At 48.4% G+C, this 16,680-nt stretch overlaps 1 protein-coding gene across 1 annotated transcript in view; it reads right to left on the minus strand.

Moving 5' to 3' along the window:
- LOC119454115 (neprilysin-1) overlaps window positions 1-16,451 on the minus strand; it is a 30,980-nt gene extending 14,529 nt beyond the window's left edge. The window contains exons 1-3 of the mRNA XM_037716121.2: window positions 16,383-16,451; window positions 12,411-12,737; window positions 5,092-5,231 (exon numbers count right to left, since the gene is read on the minus strand). Of these exons, the coding sequence (XP_037572049.2) occupies window positions 5,092-5,231; window positions 12,411-12,737; window positions 16,383-16,442 (527 nt within the window). The 5' untranslated portion in view covers window positions 16,443-16,451. The remainder of the gene's footprint in view (window positions 1-5,091; window positions 5,232-12,410; window positions 12,738-16,382) is intronic.
- Window positions 16,452-16,680: the final 229 nt, after the last annotated feature.

The following is a 16,680-nucleotide window of genomic DNA, read 5'->3' on the forward strand; positions in this document are numbered from 1 at the left end:
ATAGAAACTATGGTCCTCGACCGCCTTTCCCCCTACCTGGAGGTCAGGTGGACTTTTGCCGATACGATGTTTGGTTTTCGCCCGCATCTGTCGGCACAGGACGTCTTGCTCAAGCTGCTCCACCACGATGTCACAGAGCTGACTACTATAGGCACCAATGACAAAGCAGTTCTCGCTCTCGATCTTCGAGGCACGTTCGATACTGTCAAACATAGCAGCATTTTTGCTAACCTTTCTACTACAGACTGCGGACAGAAGACTTTCGACTACCTTCGCACCTTTCTTTCTCATCGCGCCGTGTTCCTCCACCTCGATTCTACCGAACATGACCCGTACCCACTAGGCACATGGGGCACGCCTCAAGAAGTGGTCTTGTCACCCCTCCTCTTTAACTTGCTCATGCTCAACCTCCCCTCCCTCCTGCATGAGGTCAAAGGGATACACCATGGGATTTATGCTGACAATATTACAATTAGGACCAACACCGGCTCTCCGGATCAAATCGAAGGACGCCTACAACAGGCGGCCCATCTGGTGGACACTTATGCCGCTTCTTGCGGTGTTATGATCGGCTTGAAACTGCACCTCTCAAATTTGGGAAACAAGCCCGAGCGCCTTTCCCGTGACGAGATAATCCCCTTCATCCCCGAGAAAGCGTCTCACCTCTACTACCGGAGCAGACGAAAACGGCAAGCTACCAAGAAGGAGGACCCGAGGGAGATTAGTTCCGCAGGTTGCCGGTGCTGCTGCATGTCCAAGTTTATACAGCTGATCAAGCTATTATCATTACTCCGTATAGCTCTCGACAAATTTGCTATCGCAATTGATGCTTCGCCTTTCAGGTGAAACTGCGACCACTTTTTTTCTTTCGTGAATGACAACGACAACTTGGCGCTCTTAGAACCCTACCTTCGCGACCTCGCAGTGAACGGAACGCCATGCAGGGTACTTAGGGACTCGGCTGCGACAATGGACATCGTCCACCCTGCGTATGTGTAACCTGAGGATTTCACCGGGGAACATGCGTGGATCCGGCAGGTAGTTGAGGAGGATAGTGTTTGCTTGCCCATAACCAGCTTAAAGATCAAGGGGCCGTTCGGTCTATTGATGACTGAAGCCGCGTTATCGCAGAATCTTTCCAAACAATACCCCTACTTATTTTCAAATCGCTCTGAAATGCTGCTAAAGAAAAAGGGCCTGAGTTTTGGCGACCCTACGGTCCAAGCTCTCCCGCGTAACACGGCTCAGGAAATCGGGGTAGAAGAGAACGATCGCGCCACGAAAGTGGAAACAGTGGCTCTTCCGGAGGCCGTTCCTTGCGGAGACAAGGCTTGTTTCAGCAGTCCTAAAAAGGTCAAGGAGGCGCTGAAAAACTCCCTTGTACCTCCGCATTTGAGCGACGGGCCGGAATCGTCCAAAGGAGAGGAGACTGATATGGCGGCCAAACAGGGCAGGAACCGGACGATCGGGGATTGCAGAGGCACATTCGGTGACCGCCCTGGCGAGGCAAAAATTTTTCACACGGCGCAAACGAGCAAAGTATTTAGCGCAGCGCAAATTCAAGAAAGAGGCCACACCGCAGCCCGTAATTCAAGGGAACAGGCCATCACGCAGAACTTCAAAGGCCTCGTTATGGTGGTTGAGAAAACGGAAGCGTCGCCAAAGGCGGATGACAACAGAACAGGGCGCGTCTCCGCGAGTAGGAATATGGCTGAAAGGGTCAACTCGGCTGAGGTACGCGCGCACACACAGGGCCAGTCAAACAGTCAATGAGGGGGACTGCGCCGCGAGAGCGAGGACAAAGGAAGAATGGCGATTCTCCTCGCGTTTACTGCCTCCCTCTCCGAGACGAGAAAGAAAGCTGCGGCCATACGAACTGACAGGTTTCGGGAGGGGGCAATGTATGTCTGACGCCCTTTGTTGCCCGAGGCGAGGCCCAATGACTTTCAGATTGCGACCTAGTCGAGTGCGCATTAAGAGGTAGTAATTGTCGAATTGGGCGCCTCCATAAGGTTGTCGTTTGTAAATTTGTAAATAGAGCACGTTGCATTTTTTTTCTTTTGTTAGTTATTACGAACTTATTTATTTTAATTTCAAAGGTTCCGCGTTAATCTCGGTGATTCGTTGTGATGATTGTTATGCGCGCCAGTTACGCGAACAAAACTGCGAAGCAGGTTTTGCGACGGTGGTGGCTCGTGAACGCGCTGTTTTTTGTGGATAGGCATTGGCATTGGTGGTTTGTAGAAACAAACCATTTTGGGTAATTCAATGCTTACAGGGTAGATGCGTTTATCGGCTACTATTGTAGAATTTGGATTTGGTGAAACGCGTTCGGAGAAGCAATTTTCACGGTGTCGCGCGCAGATAGAGTATGGCTTTTGGTTTTCTGGCTTTAAATGCCACTTTATGAATCAGCTTAATTAGGAGTTGAAGCGGTCATCAGAGCGCAGTACATTTTGCCTTAGAAGCGCTGGTACTGGCAGATACTATTGACCCAACGAGTAACTAACTCACTGCGCAGCATTTATCCGTCTGATCATTTTCAATGCACTCTCAGTCTCTCAATAAATTTGGCTTTCCCGGGCAGGAGAAACAAAAACGTTAGGTATTAGGTGGATTGAAATATGCACTTAAGTATAGTTTTTTCCTTTTGTTAATTTTCGGTAATCTCGAACGAGAGCTGCTGGTTTAATTCCGATAAGGTTTTGTGTGAAGAATGTGTGAACCTGGCAGTTCTCATGGTTATTTGGGTGCTCTCTGTTTGTTGTGCCTTGGGCTTGGCGTGGTCTATTTCCAGAAGGTGTCACCTGGCCTGCCTTGGAACGAACGGCGAAACGAAGCAGAGGCACGGGGTCTACCGGTCTCTTCGAGGTGCTTGGATGCTGCAACCCCTTCGAGACCTCCTGTGGCGTCGGACGGGTTGTTATGATCGGCTTGGAACTGCACCTCTCAAATGTGGGAAACAAGCCCGAGCGCCTTTCCCGTGACGAGATAATCCCCTTCTTCCCCGAGAAAGCGTCTCACCTCTACGACCGCAGCAGACGAAAACTGCGAGCTACCAAGAAGGAGGACCCGAGGGAGAGGAGGTCGTCAACTTGACCACCGGAGAGAGGACTTCCCCGAAGGAGACGTCGACCACCACGAGGGGATTTAAGGCCGTCCTGGCCCCCGTGTTAATCTGAACCGCTCCTCAGATAGAGTCAAAACCGTGTACCAATGAAGTGAATACAATCTTTTCTATTTTTCATCATCACGATGCCCGCCTTCATCGTCGTCTCCTGATTCCGGCGGTGACGACCCACCTCACCCGGTCGAGATTATATCAGCGGCCTGGAGTGTTCCCCGCCTACTGCCACCTCAGATTTCCCTCCCGTCCGGCCCCGTCCCGTCGGTCCAGGACCTTCGAATTGTCGGACTTCAACTCTCGTCCTCCTGGAACCAAAGGGTACCAAAGCTGCTCTCCGACGCATCAGCGAACAAGTGAGTCATATGATTCGGTGGGTCTCTACCAAGCGTGGCGGCTTCCGAGGGACCCAGTCACTCCGGTTGACCCAAGCGTTTGTGACCTGTCGGGTCCTCTACGCCTCACCCTACCTTCGCTTGCGTTGTTACCATGAACACCAGCTGGATATTTCTCTCCACTCACTGTAAAAACGCACGCCGGACCTTCCCATCGCGACTTGCAATCGCTGCTGTGCGGCCCCGGGGTTGCACAGCTCCTTCGCGGAACTGTGGAAGGCCATCGCGTCAACCAACTCAATCGTTTGTCGCAGACGCCTTCTGGGCACCTCCTGCTAGGCAGACTTGGCCTCAACACAATCTCCGACCCGATCCCTTCCTCGCCGGTACCGGAACTCTGGCGCCAGAAGCTATGGGTAGAGCCAGTCCTCCGCAACTTAAATGCCGAACACCACCCCGGTCGCAAGCAAACGCGTGCTTTTGCCCATCAAGCGCACCACTCCGATCGCCCCGGCGTACTCTATGTAGACGTCTCGGGCCCTTCCACCTCGGGTCACTTTACGGCCACTGTGATCAGCAGAGGGTCACCAAGCCAATGCCCTCTCCTTTAGAGCCGACACTAACTCATGCAGAGGAGGTTGCCATCGCTTTGACCGCCTCCCACCCCACTACTCACATCATCTTGACAGAGTCGCGCTCAGCCTGTTCTCGATACATCCAGGATTTCATCGCCCCGCTGGCGGTTTGTCTCCTTCGGGCCGCTGTCCCACCACGTCCTGAGTCGGATTTTGGCAACTCTAGCCTCACACGCCACTGCAATACTCTGGATTATTATCGCCTTTTGTACCGACTCTACCCTGATCCCACACGCGGTCTGGCGAAAGCGGACGAGTGACTACTACGCCGCCTTTAGACCAATACTTTCCTTAGTCCGGCTGTCGCCCGGCACTTCATGCCGGAAATCTCTGGCACGTGCCCGACTTTTCAGGTCCTCGCCGGCACCTTTCACGCCGTGGCTACGTGCCCCGCCACTCCACTCTCTTTTTCATCCCCTTTCCCCATCCCCACTAGAGAGGCTTGGGAGAAGCTCAACGCTCCGTGGTGGCACGCGCCCGGGTAGCGGCCATCTCCAATGGCGTCCCAGACTAGGGGCTGCCACTAAAGCGCACAGCAAGCAACCCTCTTGTTAACTTCTTGAATAAAATCTTTTCCACCACCACTTTCCCATCTTCTAGCCCAGTATGAAGATTGATGCTGTGCGACGTGGAAAATGCATCACGCTCACTTTTTAGGCATGCGTCCATGGTCTCACTGTTAGAGCGTCGCGTTACGGTGGTGGGATAAGCGGGTTCGAAAACCACACTCACTCACGCGAGCACACGCACTTATATAAATGTATATCCCCAGCCACAACCTGTTTAGTGCTCCTGTGCGCACGTATCAAGGTCCCTTTCGAGGTCTCATAAACAGCCAGACACTGACAACCTCAAAGTTGGGGAAAGAACCAAAGAAAGCTATTGCTTAAAGAAGAAGTCGCCTTTCACATTGTAATTATGCGATCTTACAACACCAAATCACCGTTAGAAGGCAATGTACGTGTACTCTATAAACAGGTAAGGAGTGGTTGCCCACCTGGAGATGTCGACGACTGCGTCGATGAAGCGATCGGTAATACTGCGTCGCACCGAGGTGGTGTTCTTCCAGCGACCACACACGAAGCGGTGGAAGTCTTGGCAGGGCCCCACCGACCAGTCCATGGATTCGTTGAGCAGCTGCACACAGCCAACGGGTAGCGAGCGATGCGTCAGTTTAAGAATGCCGTGGCTGACCGATTCGTTTGATGTCTATACGTGGTGAACAAGTTCGTCTACACTTTTCGCATGAGCAGAATTTTTATTTGTTAGCAAGAAATCTGGAAGGTTCGCCCGAAGTTGGGCGAAGCATTGTCCGCTATAGGAACGTTGCGAGTTACGCTTAAACTCCTCGGACTTTTAAGTGCACGCATGTGCTACATGATGACGCAATGCAGCACGCAAGGCAATTCCTGCGGGGCAATTCCCGAGGGTGTAATTAAGGGTGTAAATGCGTCTATACCTTACACCATTGCTGAATGTTGTGACCTCAGTTATAGACCTATTTGCAGCATTTTCTTTTACTATAGAGGGTGTAGGTTCTTTTGCGGTGTGGCAGCTTCAAGGCGTCTCGTCACCCTGGCGGGAGAAGCGCCGCCAGTGGCGTTGCAGTAGTCGCACCAAGATGCTGCACGATATGAGATCGCGGCGAAAGCCGTTGGTTTTACACCGCGTCCAGAAAAGTATCGCATAACGCCAGCTTAATGTTTACTGATAAAAACCAGATCCTGCACACAGCAGCTGAGCAGGAACGCTTGTCTATAAGACGCTTTCGCTCGCGCGATAACAACAGCGAAATTGCGGCCCCAAGAAACTTCCGGACACGGGCCTTATCAGTCTACTGCAGCGGATTACAAAGCGTTTTCTTTTAAGCTGTTTCACGGCGCGTAAAGTGTACTTTCTACGTTTTGAGGTAAACCACACTCGCATTCAGCCTCAAGAATAGTATCTAAAATTTTTCGTATAACTCGCGACAGCCTTGACTGGTTAAATTGTTGTTATGTACAGTGGAAAAGTGTTGAAAATCTGCAGATTCAGATTTGAACGCGCTCCTGCTACTCGATATAGTCGTCATTGCCTTTCTTGCTCGCTACATGTAGCAGGCTACGTAAGTAAGCAAAACTGGAAGCAGTCCAGGGCCTATGTTTGTAAACAGGGAAAGGGACGTGCACTTCAACGGTCATGCCATTAGTGGAAGGCAGAACGCTGCTGGTGCTTCGCCAACCAAGGTGATTGAAGGTAGCGGTGGCAGTGCGTCCACCTCGCCGCCTTTGCAGTCAAACGCATGAGCTGCGCATGCGTCAAGCGCTGTTAGTTGTTAAAGGCAAAATACTAGATAATATTGAATGTAAAAAAAATATACGCTTGGCATATTTTTTTAGATTTCCGCAAGGCCTTTGATTGCGTACATCATGACACTCTCCTTAAGATGCTTTGTGACTACGGGGTTCGCGGTATTGCGCTGAACCTGTTGAGAAGTTATCTTAGTTATAGGTACCAGTACGTACGAACAAGTAACATCTCCTCCGATACACAAACAATATTGCATGGTGTACCGCAGGGACCAATACTGGGGCCTTTATTATTTATTACATATATCAATGATCTAGCCGATATACATAATTCTCCAGATGTGATAATGTACGCTGACCACACAAATCTTTTCTTTTCTTCCCGCTCATTAACTGCCATCTAAAGTATGGTTAACACTTATTTACTGAAGCTTCGTGATTGGTTATACGCAAATAAGCTTAGTTTAAATATAAATAAAACAAATTACATTCTCTTCAAGCCGATCAATACCATGGAACGTTATTATATACAGATTTATTATGATAATACAAAAATCAGTCAGGTTTGTTCTCAAAAATTTCTCGGCGTGTGGTTTAATGAAAATATTTCTTGGTCTGTACATATCTCAAAACTTGCTTCCGAACTGAGTAAAATTGTTGGTCTGTTTTTTAGGATTTCTAAGCTCTTGCCTGTTTGGTTAAAGGTGTCAATGTATAACGCTCTGTTCTTTTCAAAACTATCATATTGTAATCTTGTATGGGGTACGACTACATCTTCAAACTACCATAAACTACTACTGCTACAAAAAATAGCCTTGCGTGCTGTTGAGGGCTATTGCGGTGCACCACAAAATTTACGTACACAACCCTTGTTTGTTAAACATCGCATACAAGCTGACCAAGTGTATTATCTACGGCTGTTGCAATACATTCATCGAAACCGTTTGTACTCTGTTACTGACAGGATCATAAATTACAACTTTCGTGAGGTAAAACAACGAGTTCCGCGAACACGCACGAATTATGGTAGACAAAAGCTAAATTTTCAAGTATCCAAAGCCCTCAACAAGTTTCCCTTTAATGATGATTTCTTTTTATCTGAAAATGTGTTTAAGAAAAACATGAAACGACGTTTGATTGAAGGCCAAATTCAAACGTAAAAAAATGTAATCCACCGTTTTCTTATATGTACGTTTTTCTCTATCTTTGTTGCGGACAAGTACTGCAGTCGCATATTTCGTGTCTTAATTCACCAGTCATGTATGCATTGTATTTGTACGTGTATGACTTTGTATGCTTGAGTATTACCTTGCACATGATTGTCTTTGTCCCTACTTAAGTTTCACTATGCGCATTGTAGTATTGTTTTTGGCATATTTGTGGCACCTTCTATGTACATTTTCTTTTTTTTATTACTGCCAACTGTATGGGTACCGGGGCCTCGTCAGGCCTTACCGCCTTTTGTCCCGGTCCCCTCTTTACTCTGAAAGGAAGAATAAACTTCACTTCACTTCACTTCTTCAATGGGCCAGCAATTCAATGACAGTGGGAATGCGCCTCAAACGTCCGTTTTATTGTCGCGATATCACTTTTGCTTTCAGCACCGAGGCATTTCATCAGAGGACTGCGTACACTGAAATATGAATTTCAAAACAAAAGAAACGTAGTTGGCTGCAAGTATTGAAAAAGGTGGCCAACGATTTCACCGTAATCGATAAGTGGATACCCAGGAACAACAATAATCACTCGTGCATGTCATTAACCATTCTGAAAGAGCAAGCACTTGTATTATACACTGCGTATGCAAAGAATACAATGCCGTTACTAAACATTGGTGGCGGCTCCGCCATGCGGGAGCAACAATAATTTAACGAGCTTCACGAAGGCACCGCTGCCGTGAAAGTTGCCGGTGTCGCGGTAACATTTACTGGTCCGTAGAGTAAGTATATATTGTGTGAAAGGACTGTTCTGGCGTTTTGTTTTGTTTATTTCTTCACGTCTTTTTACCATGACTAAATAAAATACAAGAACTCTAACGACAAGTGCACGTGTAGTTGTATTTTTAAATAACCGTCGCAGATTATATATACAGGGTGTTTCAGCGAACACTTTCGGAAATTCTTAAAGGTTGCCTGTGGCAGATAGCACAATTCTAGTTTATGAGCTGGTCTAGCTACTCGGCGAGGTGGACATTACTTGCAAAAGAAATTGAAATGCATAATAGAATAATTATCAAAATTCACTAACTCAATTTTTAACTAATTACCTGATAGCCCATATCTGAATTTACAAATTGTAGCCGTGGAGTTCGCAAGGCGAATCCACTTGAAACAAATTCTCGGAATGACGCCAGTTTCGAGATATTAATTCCCGAACTTTGCGGAGAAATGCATTGGCGTTCCGAGTCCGTTCTACACCACTCAATTGACGATCGCACAGCCGTGGATATTTTGTGGTGGATGCTATCTAACATCGCGTTTTGTTGGATCGCTTCCCAGTTTCGTCCATATTAAATAGAAGGCCAGTGGTCACATACGGCGATTTCAAATTAACAAAGATGTAGAATTTTGTGATTGAAGCCATGGTGCCGTTTGTCATTTTAGCAGTGAAATAAGGCACGCGCTGCATTTCGCAATGTATTCTATGGTTTCGAGTTATAAATTACATATATCGCCACAGTACCATTGTTGCAAATTGCGCATGCCTTGCCCGCTTTGTTGTCGTACACTTAAAAAAAGATCGTTGTAGTTACTGCCTGGATTTCGCAGCATTCCCTACCTTGGTATTACTGCTATAGATGCTTAGACCTGTTCAATTGCTCTGGATAACAATAAGGTTAGCAGCACTACTGACTAAACAAGGCAGTCACTGTGACTAATGGGTTTTTGTTACGAATTCCCAACGCGTTAGTATCAACGGACACGAAGCTCGTTTCCAGTTCCGAGCGGGTTCAATATAGGCGTTATTGGCTAGAACATTTGAGACCGGTAATGCTAACTGCATTTAGAATTGCTACGTGAGATTTATAAGCAACATTGATTACCTTGTCTAATGAGTAATGCAAATCTTTCTACCGTTACCAACTGCAATTTATACCAAAGTCGCGAATGCTGGGACAACTAGGTGGTTACTACAACGACACTTAAGAGTAGGAAACAGAGAAAAAAGGAGGCCCTGGTACTGGGAGGAACGTCGCATAGGCTTTACGGAAAAACACCGATTGCATGCGTTGGTGAAGGCAATGGGAGATCGCTTCTGATGTGGTAAAGTTGGCTCGCTTCAACCCGACTGCCGTCTTGAAACACTTTTTTCCCCTGTCGGCACTGTTCCCGGATCCTTAAAAAATTCTGGCAGTATAACTCTGCCTTGGCGCTGCTTTACGGCTTCCAACTTGTATCCAACGTTTCCCATGTCGCCCGGTGACCTCACAGTGCAAGACATTGCATTGTCCACATGGACCTCGTAGCGGAAGGGTTTAGAATAAATATTGGCTACCAGGGAGATTTCCTTCACGGGCGCCTACAAAGCTCGGCATTGGTCAACCTCGTCGCACTTAACATCTTATAGAAGCACAAATGCCGCGGCCGGGTGGCATCGTCCTCAGCCCCAGTGCGTTCCATTATCTATAGCACTCAACTATAGTTGAGGATTCACTTGTACCATGCTGAAAACAGCTCGAACAGACACAGACGAGTCTGAGGGCTACGCTAGCGCTTGTCGCATGCAGAGGGACCCGAGCTTTTTAACAGCGAAGCAGTTTTAAGTAAAAAGTGCGCGTTTCACAAAATTATCATCATCAGCATTGGCTCGAGCGTTGTCGTCTTCTTCCGCAGCTGGCTCGTTGCCGCCCCTCGGTTAGCGCTCGTACTCGTACTCGTGCTCGGCACGCGCTCGTGCCACTACTCCCACGTTCGTCGTCGTCTCCTTCCACAGCTGGCTGCGTGTCCGCTAATCCTTCCATAGTGCAATCTCACTTCTCTTCCGTCGTCGTAATGGAGAGGCAAAGCTTCCGCTAGGCCGCGCAAAGCTCGAGACACAACGAAGCTGGCCGATCGATTCCGTCTCCAAGGTAGTAGCTAGGTTGAACTTGGTTATGTAGAGGTTGGAACTTGGTTGTTTCTATAGGTTGAACTTGGTAGCAGCTATAGCTTCGGCTTTGGCTATGCCTGAGTTGAGCTTGGTTATGCCAGGTATCTCTTAGGTTATGACCACGGAGTAAGATAAGGCAGGAGCGCCAACTCCGCTCGTCTGGAAGGGACACATTCCGAAACGCCGGTTTCTGCTTCACAGTGTGTTCGCCAGATGGCGCTACGAATGAAGAAAAAAAACTGCAGCGGAGAGGCGGACCCAACAAACCGAAGGAGCAAAAGCGCGGGGACTCTCTCGCGGCGCCTGCTTGCCTATCCGTTTTGTCGCCTGCTTCGCGCACGCCCTGATGCCTGTAGCGCACATAGCTCTTGCGGTTCACGGAGTACATTAGCAGGAGAAACAAGTCATGTATCATTGTATTTAATTTATTTTATACAGGTCAAATGCAGGGCATTTGTCAGGTGGCCTACATGGAACTTTACAAGGCACAGGAACAGAAAATAAACAAATTACGGAAACTAAGACGGAAATAAAAACTATAGCAAATGGCAAGGCGATATAACGGCAATTCACGTGGTCTCAAGCAATGACAGACGACAGCGAAAAGAAGCTTTTATGCAAAAGCTGACGTTTATCACTTTTTATCTGAGCACGCATCAAGTGCTAAGATGCTTCGCTTGCTTCTTTGTTTCTCGCGGTGCTTTTCGTGTCGCCCGGTTCTCTTGCGAGTAGAATCGCCACATTCTCATTAAACATAATAATTGGGAATTCCTGCCAGTGTTTTCTGCTCATTATTTCATAAGAGAAGCTCTGATTACGTGTCTGTATAAGTGGGGGAATCATGTCGAAGGCAAGGCTGAGAATTTACAGGGTAGCCAGCCGGTATTCACACTGGCTAACCTCCTTGTCTTTCTTTCCCTTTCTTTCTCTCTCTAAATTACGGCATGTCTCTGGACAAGGAAAGGCATCTGCACTGTGTGTAGTTGTAGAGAAATTTAAATTGAGCTCCTCTCGTCCTTCCGCATTGGCATCTTCTGAACGGTTCCTCCTGGCATTCAGCATCATTGAGCTACGCCAGGATTCCCTAAACTAATTGAAGGAACGGCTCCGTTTCGAAGTCGAGGCACTTTCTTTACTGCTAGTAGGACATCGCCTTTGTCTTTGCTGAAGTAACTATAAAAAATAAGGTGCTTCTCGAAGTGTCGCGCACATATTTTGTCCATTGCTTTAAGCGCGTGCTTATTTCAGGAATTTTTTGACGCCACTGGTGCAGTAGTTGAAGATCAGACGGCGAAGCGAAGAGCGAAAACTTCTCGCGTCCTTTGCCATAACCAGATTTACAGCCGGGAACAAAACACTGTCCTGTTGCTCAGTCTCTTCACGCACAAGTATCAAGAAACCTTGTTCCGTCAGGCATGAATAAACATACTGCAGACATGGTAACAAAGAGAGGAAGGCGAAAATTTTACACCTTCGCTTCCGCGCAGATTTTTGTGTTTATATTTTTTGTGTTTTATTGCTGTCAAATTGAGACGGCCGAGGGTCCACGTTTGTAGCAGCTAGACGACACGCTCTACGGGTGCCGCGCTGCCGGTTCTACGCCGCCGTCGCCGCCGGTCTCCGCCACTCAGCGCATGCGCACATGGAAGCAAGCTGTTGAGTGTTTTCCGCGCGCCTCGACAGATAGTGCTACGCTATGTATAATTTAGCGTTACACGGTTTGTCCCGAGCGAATGCGTTGCGCGGCGGCGGAGTCAGCGCTCCAGTTTATCTTACTCCGTGGTTATGACGCAATTGATCAGCCAGCTTCGCTGTGTCTTAAGCTTTGCGCAGCCTAGTGCAAGCTTCGCCTTTTCTATTGCGGTGCTCTCAATGCGGAACCAACTATGGCCTAAACCAACACCCTTGATGACACGTATTTCCGAGATTGCACGCGCACCTTGGCGTATTGCATGCAGTCCTCGCCGCAGGTTGGCTGTTCCACCGGGAAGTTCCAGGCCACGAACAGCGCCACCCCGCACACGCCTACGATTACAAGCAGGGCGACGCCGCCGTACATAGCACGGCGCCAGGGGAAGCCCTCGGCGAAGTTGCGCAGCTCCTCGGGCACCACTGCCGCAGCGGCCGCGCGCGTCAACCGGGGCCTGAGTCTGCCACTGACGGTATCCACCTGGCGCGGCAGCTCCGCTGCGGGGGCCACCGACGATGTGGTCGAGGCCTTGCTGCTCTCCACTTGGAAGTCCAGCGGCTCGTGCAGCTTGACGCGCTGCGTCGTGGAGCAGGAATCGAGACAAAGACAACCACGTATAGGCGTTACCGTTACAATCACATTACCGCCGCTATGCCATCTTAACGCGAAGCTTTTAGTTTGTTTGTTTGTTTGTTTGTTTGTTTGTTTGTTTGTTGCGACCCCTCCTCGACTTTGCTGACCATGGCTGCAGATACCGCTGTCTTGCCGAATAGCGTACACACCGAAAACGTGTCCGGCGGTAGGCGGGGACTTCGACGTCCAGCGCGACAGTCCAACGCTCTAATATACTTGCACCTCAGTCGCAGGCATACGGCTCTCCTGCGGATGCGCGTGCATTACGTCACTTTGCACGTGACCGAGACTACGTGCGTGGGAAAGTATATGCGGGCGCTCCGTGTACCAGCGCCCGTTAGGCCACAGCCGCAGTAATGAAACGGTAGAATAATAGCCGACCTTACAACTGTATTTCGCGTCGTGCTTATCCCGGAAAACACCTCTTTCCACCATTATTTCCTCGAAAAACATAAAACATCGCCTGAGTGCTCGTGACATCACTACGTCGCCGTCTCGTAATGTGCCATGTCATGAACTGCTCTTTGCACTTCGACATAGCTTGTGAACGGTGTAGTCCATAAACATAACCATCGCAGGAGGTTAAAAGTAAAGACATGTGTAAGCTTAAACATTGATTAGACTACGCATTGGATGGGATTATAATAAAGACAATTCGCATCGCATTTAGTTTTATATATGAATTAAATAACCGCTTCACGAGGGCTGAGCATTCCAACATGAGCGTTCCATTTGTAAAATAACTGTTATCCTCAGTGTTAACACGATGCTACACACCATTACACAAATGTGCCAGGCTCGATAATTTCGTTCTTATTAGAGTTTTACCTTATCCTGAAAATTGTGTTACCGGTTGCGGAATAACGGCACTCTGCAGGCGTCGACAGCGGCAGCAATACTATATAGTATCGCCGTGCCGAAACTCTTCGAACACAACACATTAGAAGCGTTTTTGTGTTGCATCATTTATCTCGCATGAAGGCGAACGTAAAAATAATTCTGCCACTCGTTAATGCCCGACAATGCCTTCACACCAGAACGCTACAAGATGCCGCCATCGACGCTGGCGGCGCACGTGAGCGTGCGGCAGTTTCCGCATATCGTAAAATGCGATACGTTTACCAACAGGCAGAAAAGATCTAACGTCCACTGCAACAATAAATGAGCTTCCTGCAAAATATACTACAGGGAGCGCTAGCTCTGCGGTCGTTCAGCTACGCTCGTCGCCTGGGGCGATAGGGTCGCTTCTCGAGAGGGGCAATGGTAGGACTCGGGCCTGCCAGACCTTACCTGAGCGTAATTTATCATTAATAAAGTTGTTACCACCATGGGAATTGGGGCTGGTACGTGGATCTATATGACCTTCATGCTTGTGGATTCCGACGTTCTTGTGACTTAGTTTACTGCGGTTTATCTGCCTTTATTGGCCTAAATATGGAAGCAATCTTATTTTATTAAACGCGGAAGGCTGTAAGGCTCTCCGCAAATGCATGATCACTGTGAATTATTGCATTCATACCACAATATTTTCTTGGAATTATTCAGTTTGCAAAGCCACAAAGCCAATTGAAGCAATTACGATGAGGTTTAGGCAAATGCACATACCAACCAGCATTTGCTTTGTCGATGAACCAACCTGCTTACAGTTCTTGTAAACACTAGTGCAAAAGCTCCCTCTAGTAATTATTCTAGGAAACTATGATAACAGCTGCCATAATTGAGCCTCTAAACTATGCTGCCACTTTTCCGCGCCTTAACGCTGTGGTTGACACTTTTCATTCTACTATATACTCTGCGATGCCGAGTGGCTTCTCTTCTAACCTCAGAATAGGAAAGCGCACCACCAAAGCTTCACCTCAAAAGTTACAAAAGCTTTCCGAAATTAAATTTCTGTCTCACAATACCCTGAAACATTCGACTCGCCATACCGCGGGCCCTGCGAAAGTGGTTGTCAAGCGAAGCTGTGGAAAACCGCCCCTGCAACTGCGGAGGAGGGTATTCGTTATAAATGGGAAATCATTATATGACCCATGAACAGAATAAAATCAAGGGGCAATCAGTTATCCCTAAGCGGATGCGAAAACATTGCGACAACCCCGTGATGCCTATGCGCTTTCAGCACAGCCCTTTCAGATGCGTATGCCTGTGATCGTCATTGTAGAGGGGCACATTCCTAGTAGAACATACCTAGTTATCCAAGTTGGTGTCAAATCTGTTGATTGAAGAGCGACACACACCACTGGCACATTCCCAGTGCCCAAGTTGGCAACAAAGCTGTTCATTGAGCACCATACCAGGCCAAGTAGAACATACCCAGGGCTCCACGTCGGCGTCAAAGAGGTCGTGGGTTTGAGCGCCTTAATTAACACAACGTTAGCAAGTGTGCCTTAATCACCTTCACCTTAACACCCAAGGTCGTGGGTTCGACTCCCACCAAAGGACGAGGGTTCGTAGCATTTTCGGACATCGTGGTCACGCCGATGCCGACAACTACACCGGATTTTCTCTCTCATTGGACGTATAAAGCTTTCCCATTATTGTCCGGCGCAAACACCCGATCGTACCAAAACCAATGTGAGCAAGCGGTGACGTCACGTTTGTCGTGATGACGAAACGTCATTACGGCAACGTCACGTGAAGTTATCGCCTGACGAAGTCAGGTAGATAACGTCATCACGTCAAACGTTACGTCACGCGATGACGTCATCCTGAAGTGATGGTGGCATCTGATGACGTAATGTGATGCCTCTTGGAAAAGCAGCACACTGTGCACTTCCCGTTTGTTTGCGCGCATTTTTTGTGTGAGCGCGCAGCTTCGCTGTAAAAAGGAAAGTGGGAGCGTCGGGAATGGTACATTGTAACCTTTATCCCAGAAGGTACAGTTCTAAGGAATTGAAACACTATACTGAGAGCGCGTAGCTACTGTTCATTTTGTGCACCTCCAGTGACCACTGGGGACACCAAATTGATGTATTTTTGTATCACATGAAAGCGACCGCCTTTGTGATGCATTGTGACTGTATATTTGCCCCGTAGCAATGGTCCAATGCTCACCAGTGGTGCAAAAAGTCCCGGCCGTGATGCAGCACGAGTACCGCGTTTCCATCGCTGAGCACTGTACACACTTTGTTACTTGTACCTTATCGCAGACGTAAACTTGTTCGAAGATCTATTGAGGTCTGCAGGAACACCCGGTGGCCTTTACCAGATTCTGGTTCGGAAGAGAACATTCGGACACGTCGTGCCTAACCCTCGTATTCTCAAACGTTCCTCAATTTTAAGCTCTTTCTCCACTCGACGGAGTTAAACGAAACGCCGCTCCACGACTGAAGATGACACTGCGTTTCTCAAAAATTGCCGGGGAGAATACAAAGCGCGGTGACCATTTCTGTATATGTGCGGTGCTACCATCGATTTACTCGAGTGGATGTGGAGTGTTGAGTGGAGACGAACGTTCTGGAACGCGGGGCTGAGAAGCTTTGCGCTGCTAGGGATAAGGGTACCTCTACTGAGCCCGTCCCATGTAGCAGGCGGTGATTGCCGCGTTACGGTTGCGATAAAGGACCAGACAGCAAGACGAGCGCTTACCCCTGGTTTCTGTTTCTTCCTTTTGGTGATGATCTTACGCAGGTTTGGGAGGTAGTGCATGGCTGCCGGTTGAAGCACTAGCACTGCGATAAAAGCGCTAGCCCTGCGGAGCTCGTTGGATGCGCGACCGGAGGCGAGCGTGGAACTTCTTCTTCGGGCGCGTCCTCGCTGGCTCGAGCAGGGGAACGCCACGAGCGGGACTTCTTTTTTTTCTTTCAAGCCGGAAGCACGAGGAAACATGGAGAGGCACTGGTATAGACACGGAAGAAAATTATTTATATATCTGTAACCGCACTTT

This window comes from Dermacentor silvarum, chromosome 5 (genome assembly GCF_013339745.2).
Source record: "Dermacentor silvarum isolate Dsil-2018 chromosome 5, BIME_Dsil_1.4, whole genome shotgun sequence".
In the NCBI taxonomy this organism is placed as follows: Eukaryota; Metazoa; Arthropoda; class Arachnida; order Ixodida; family Ixodidae; genus Dermacentor; species Dermacentor silvarum.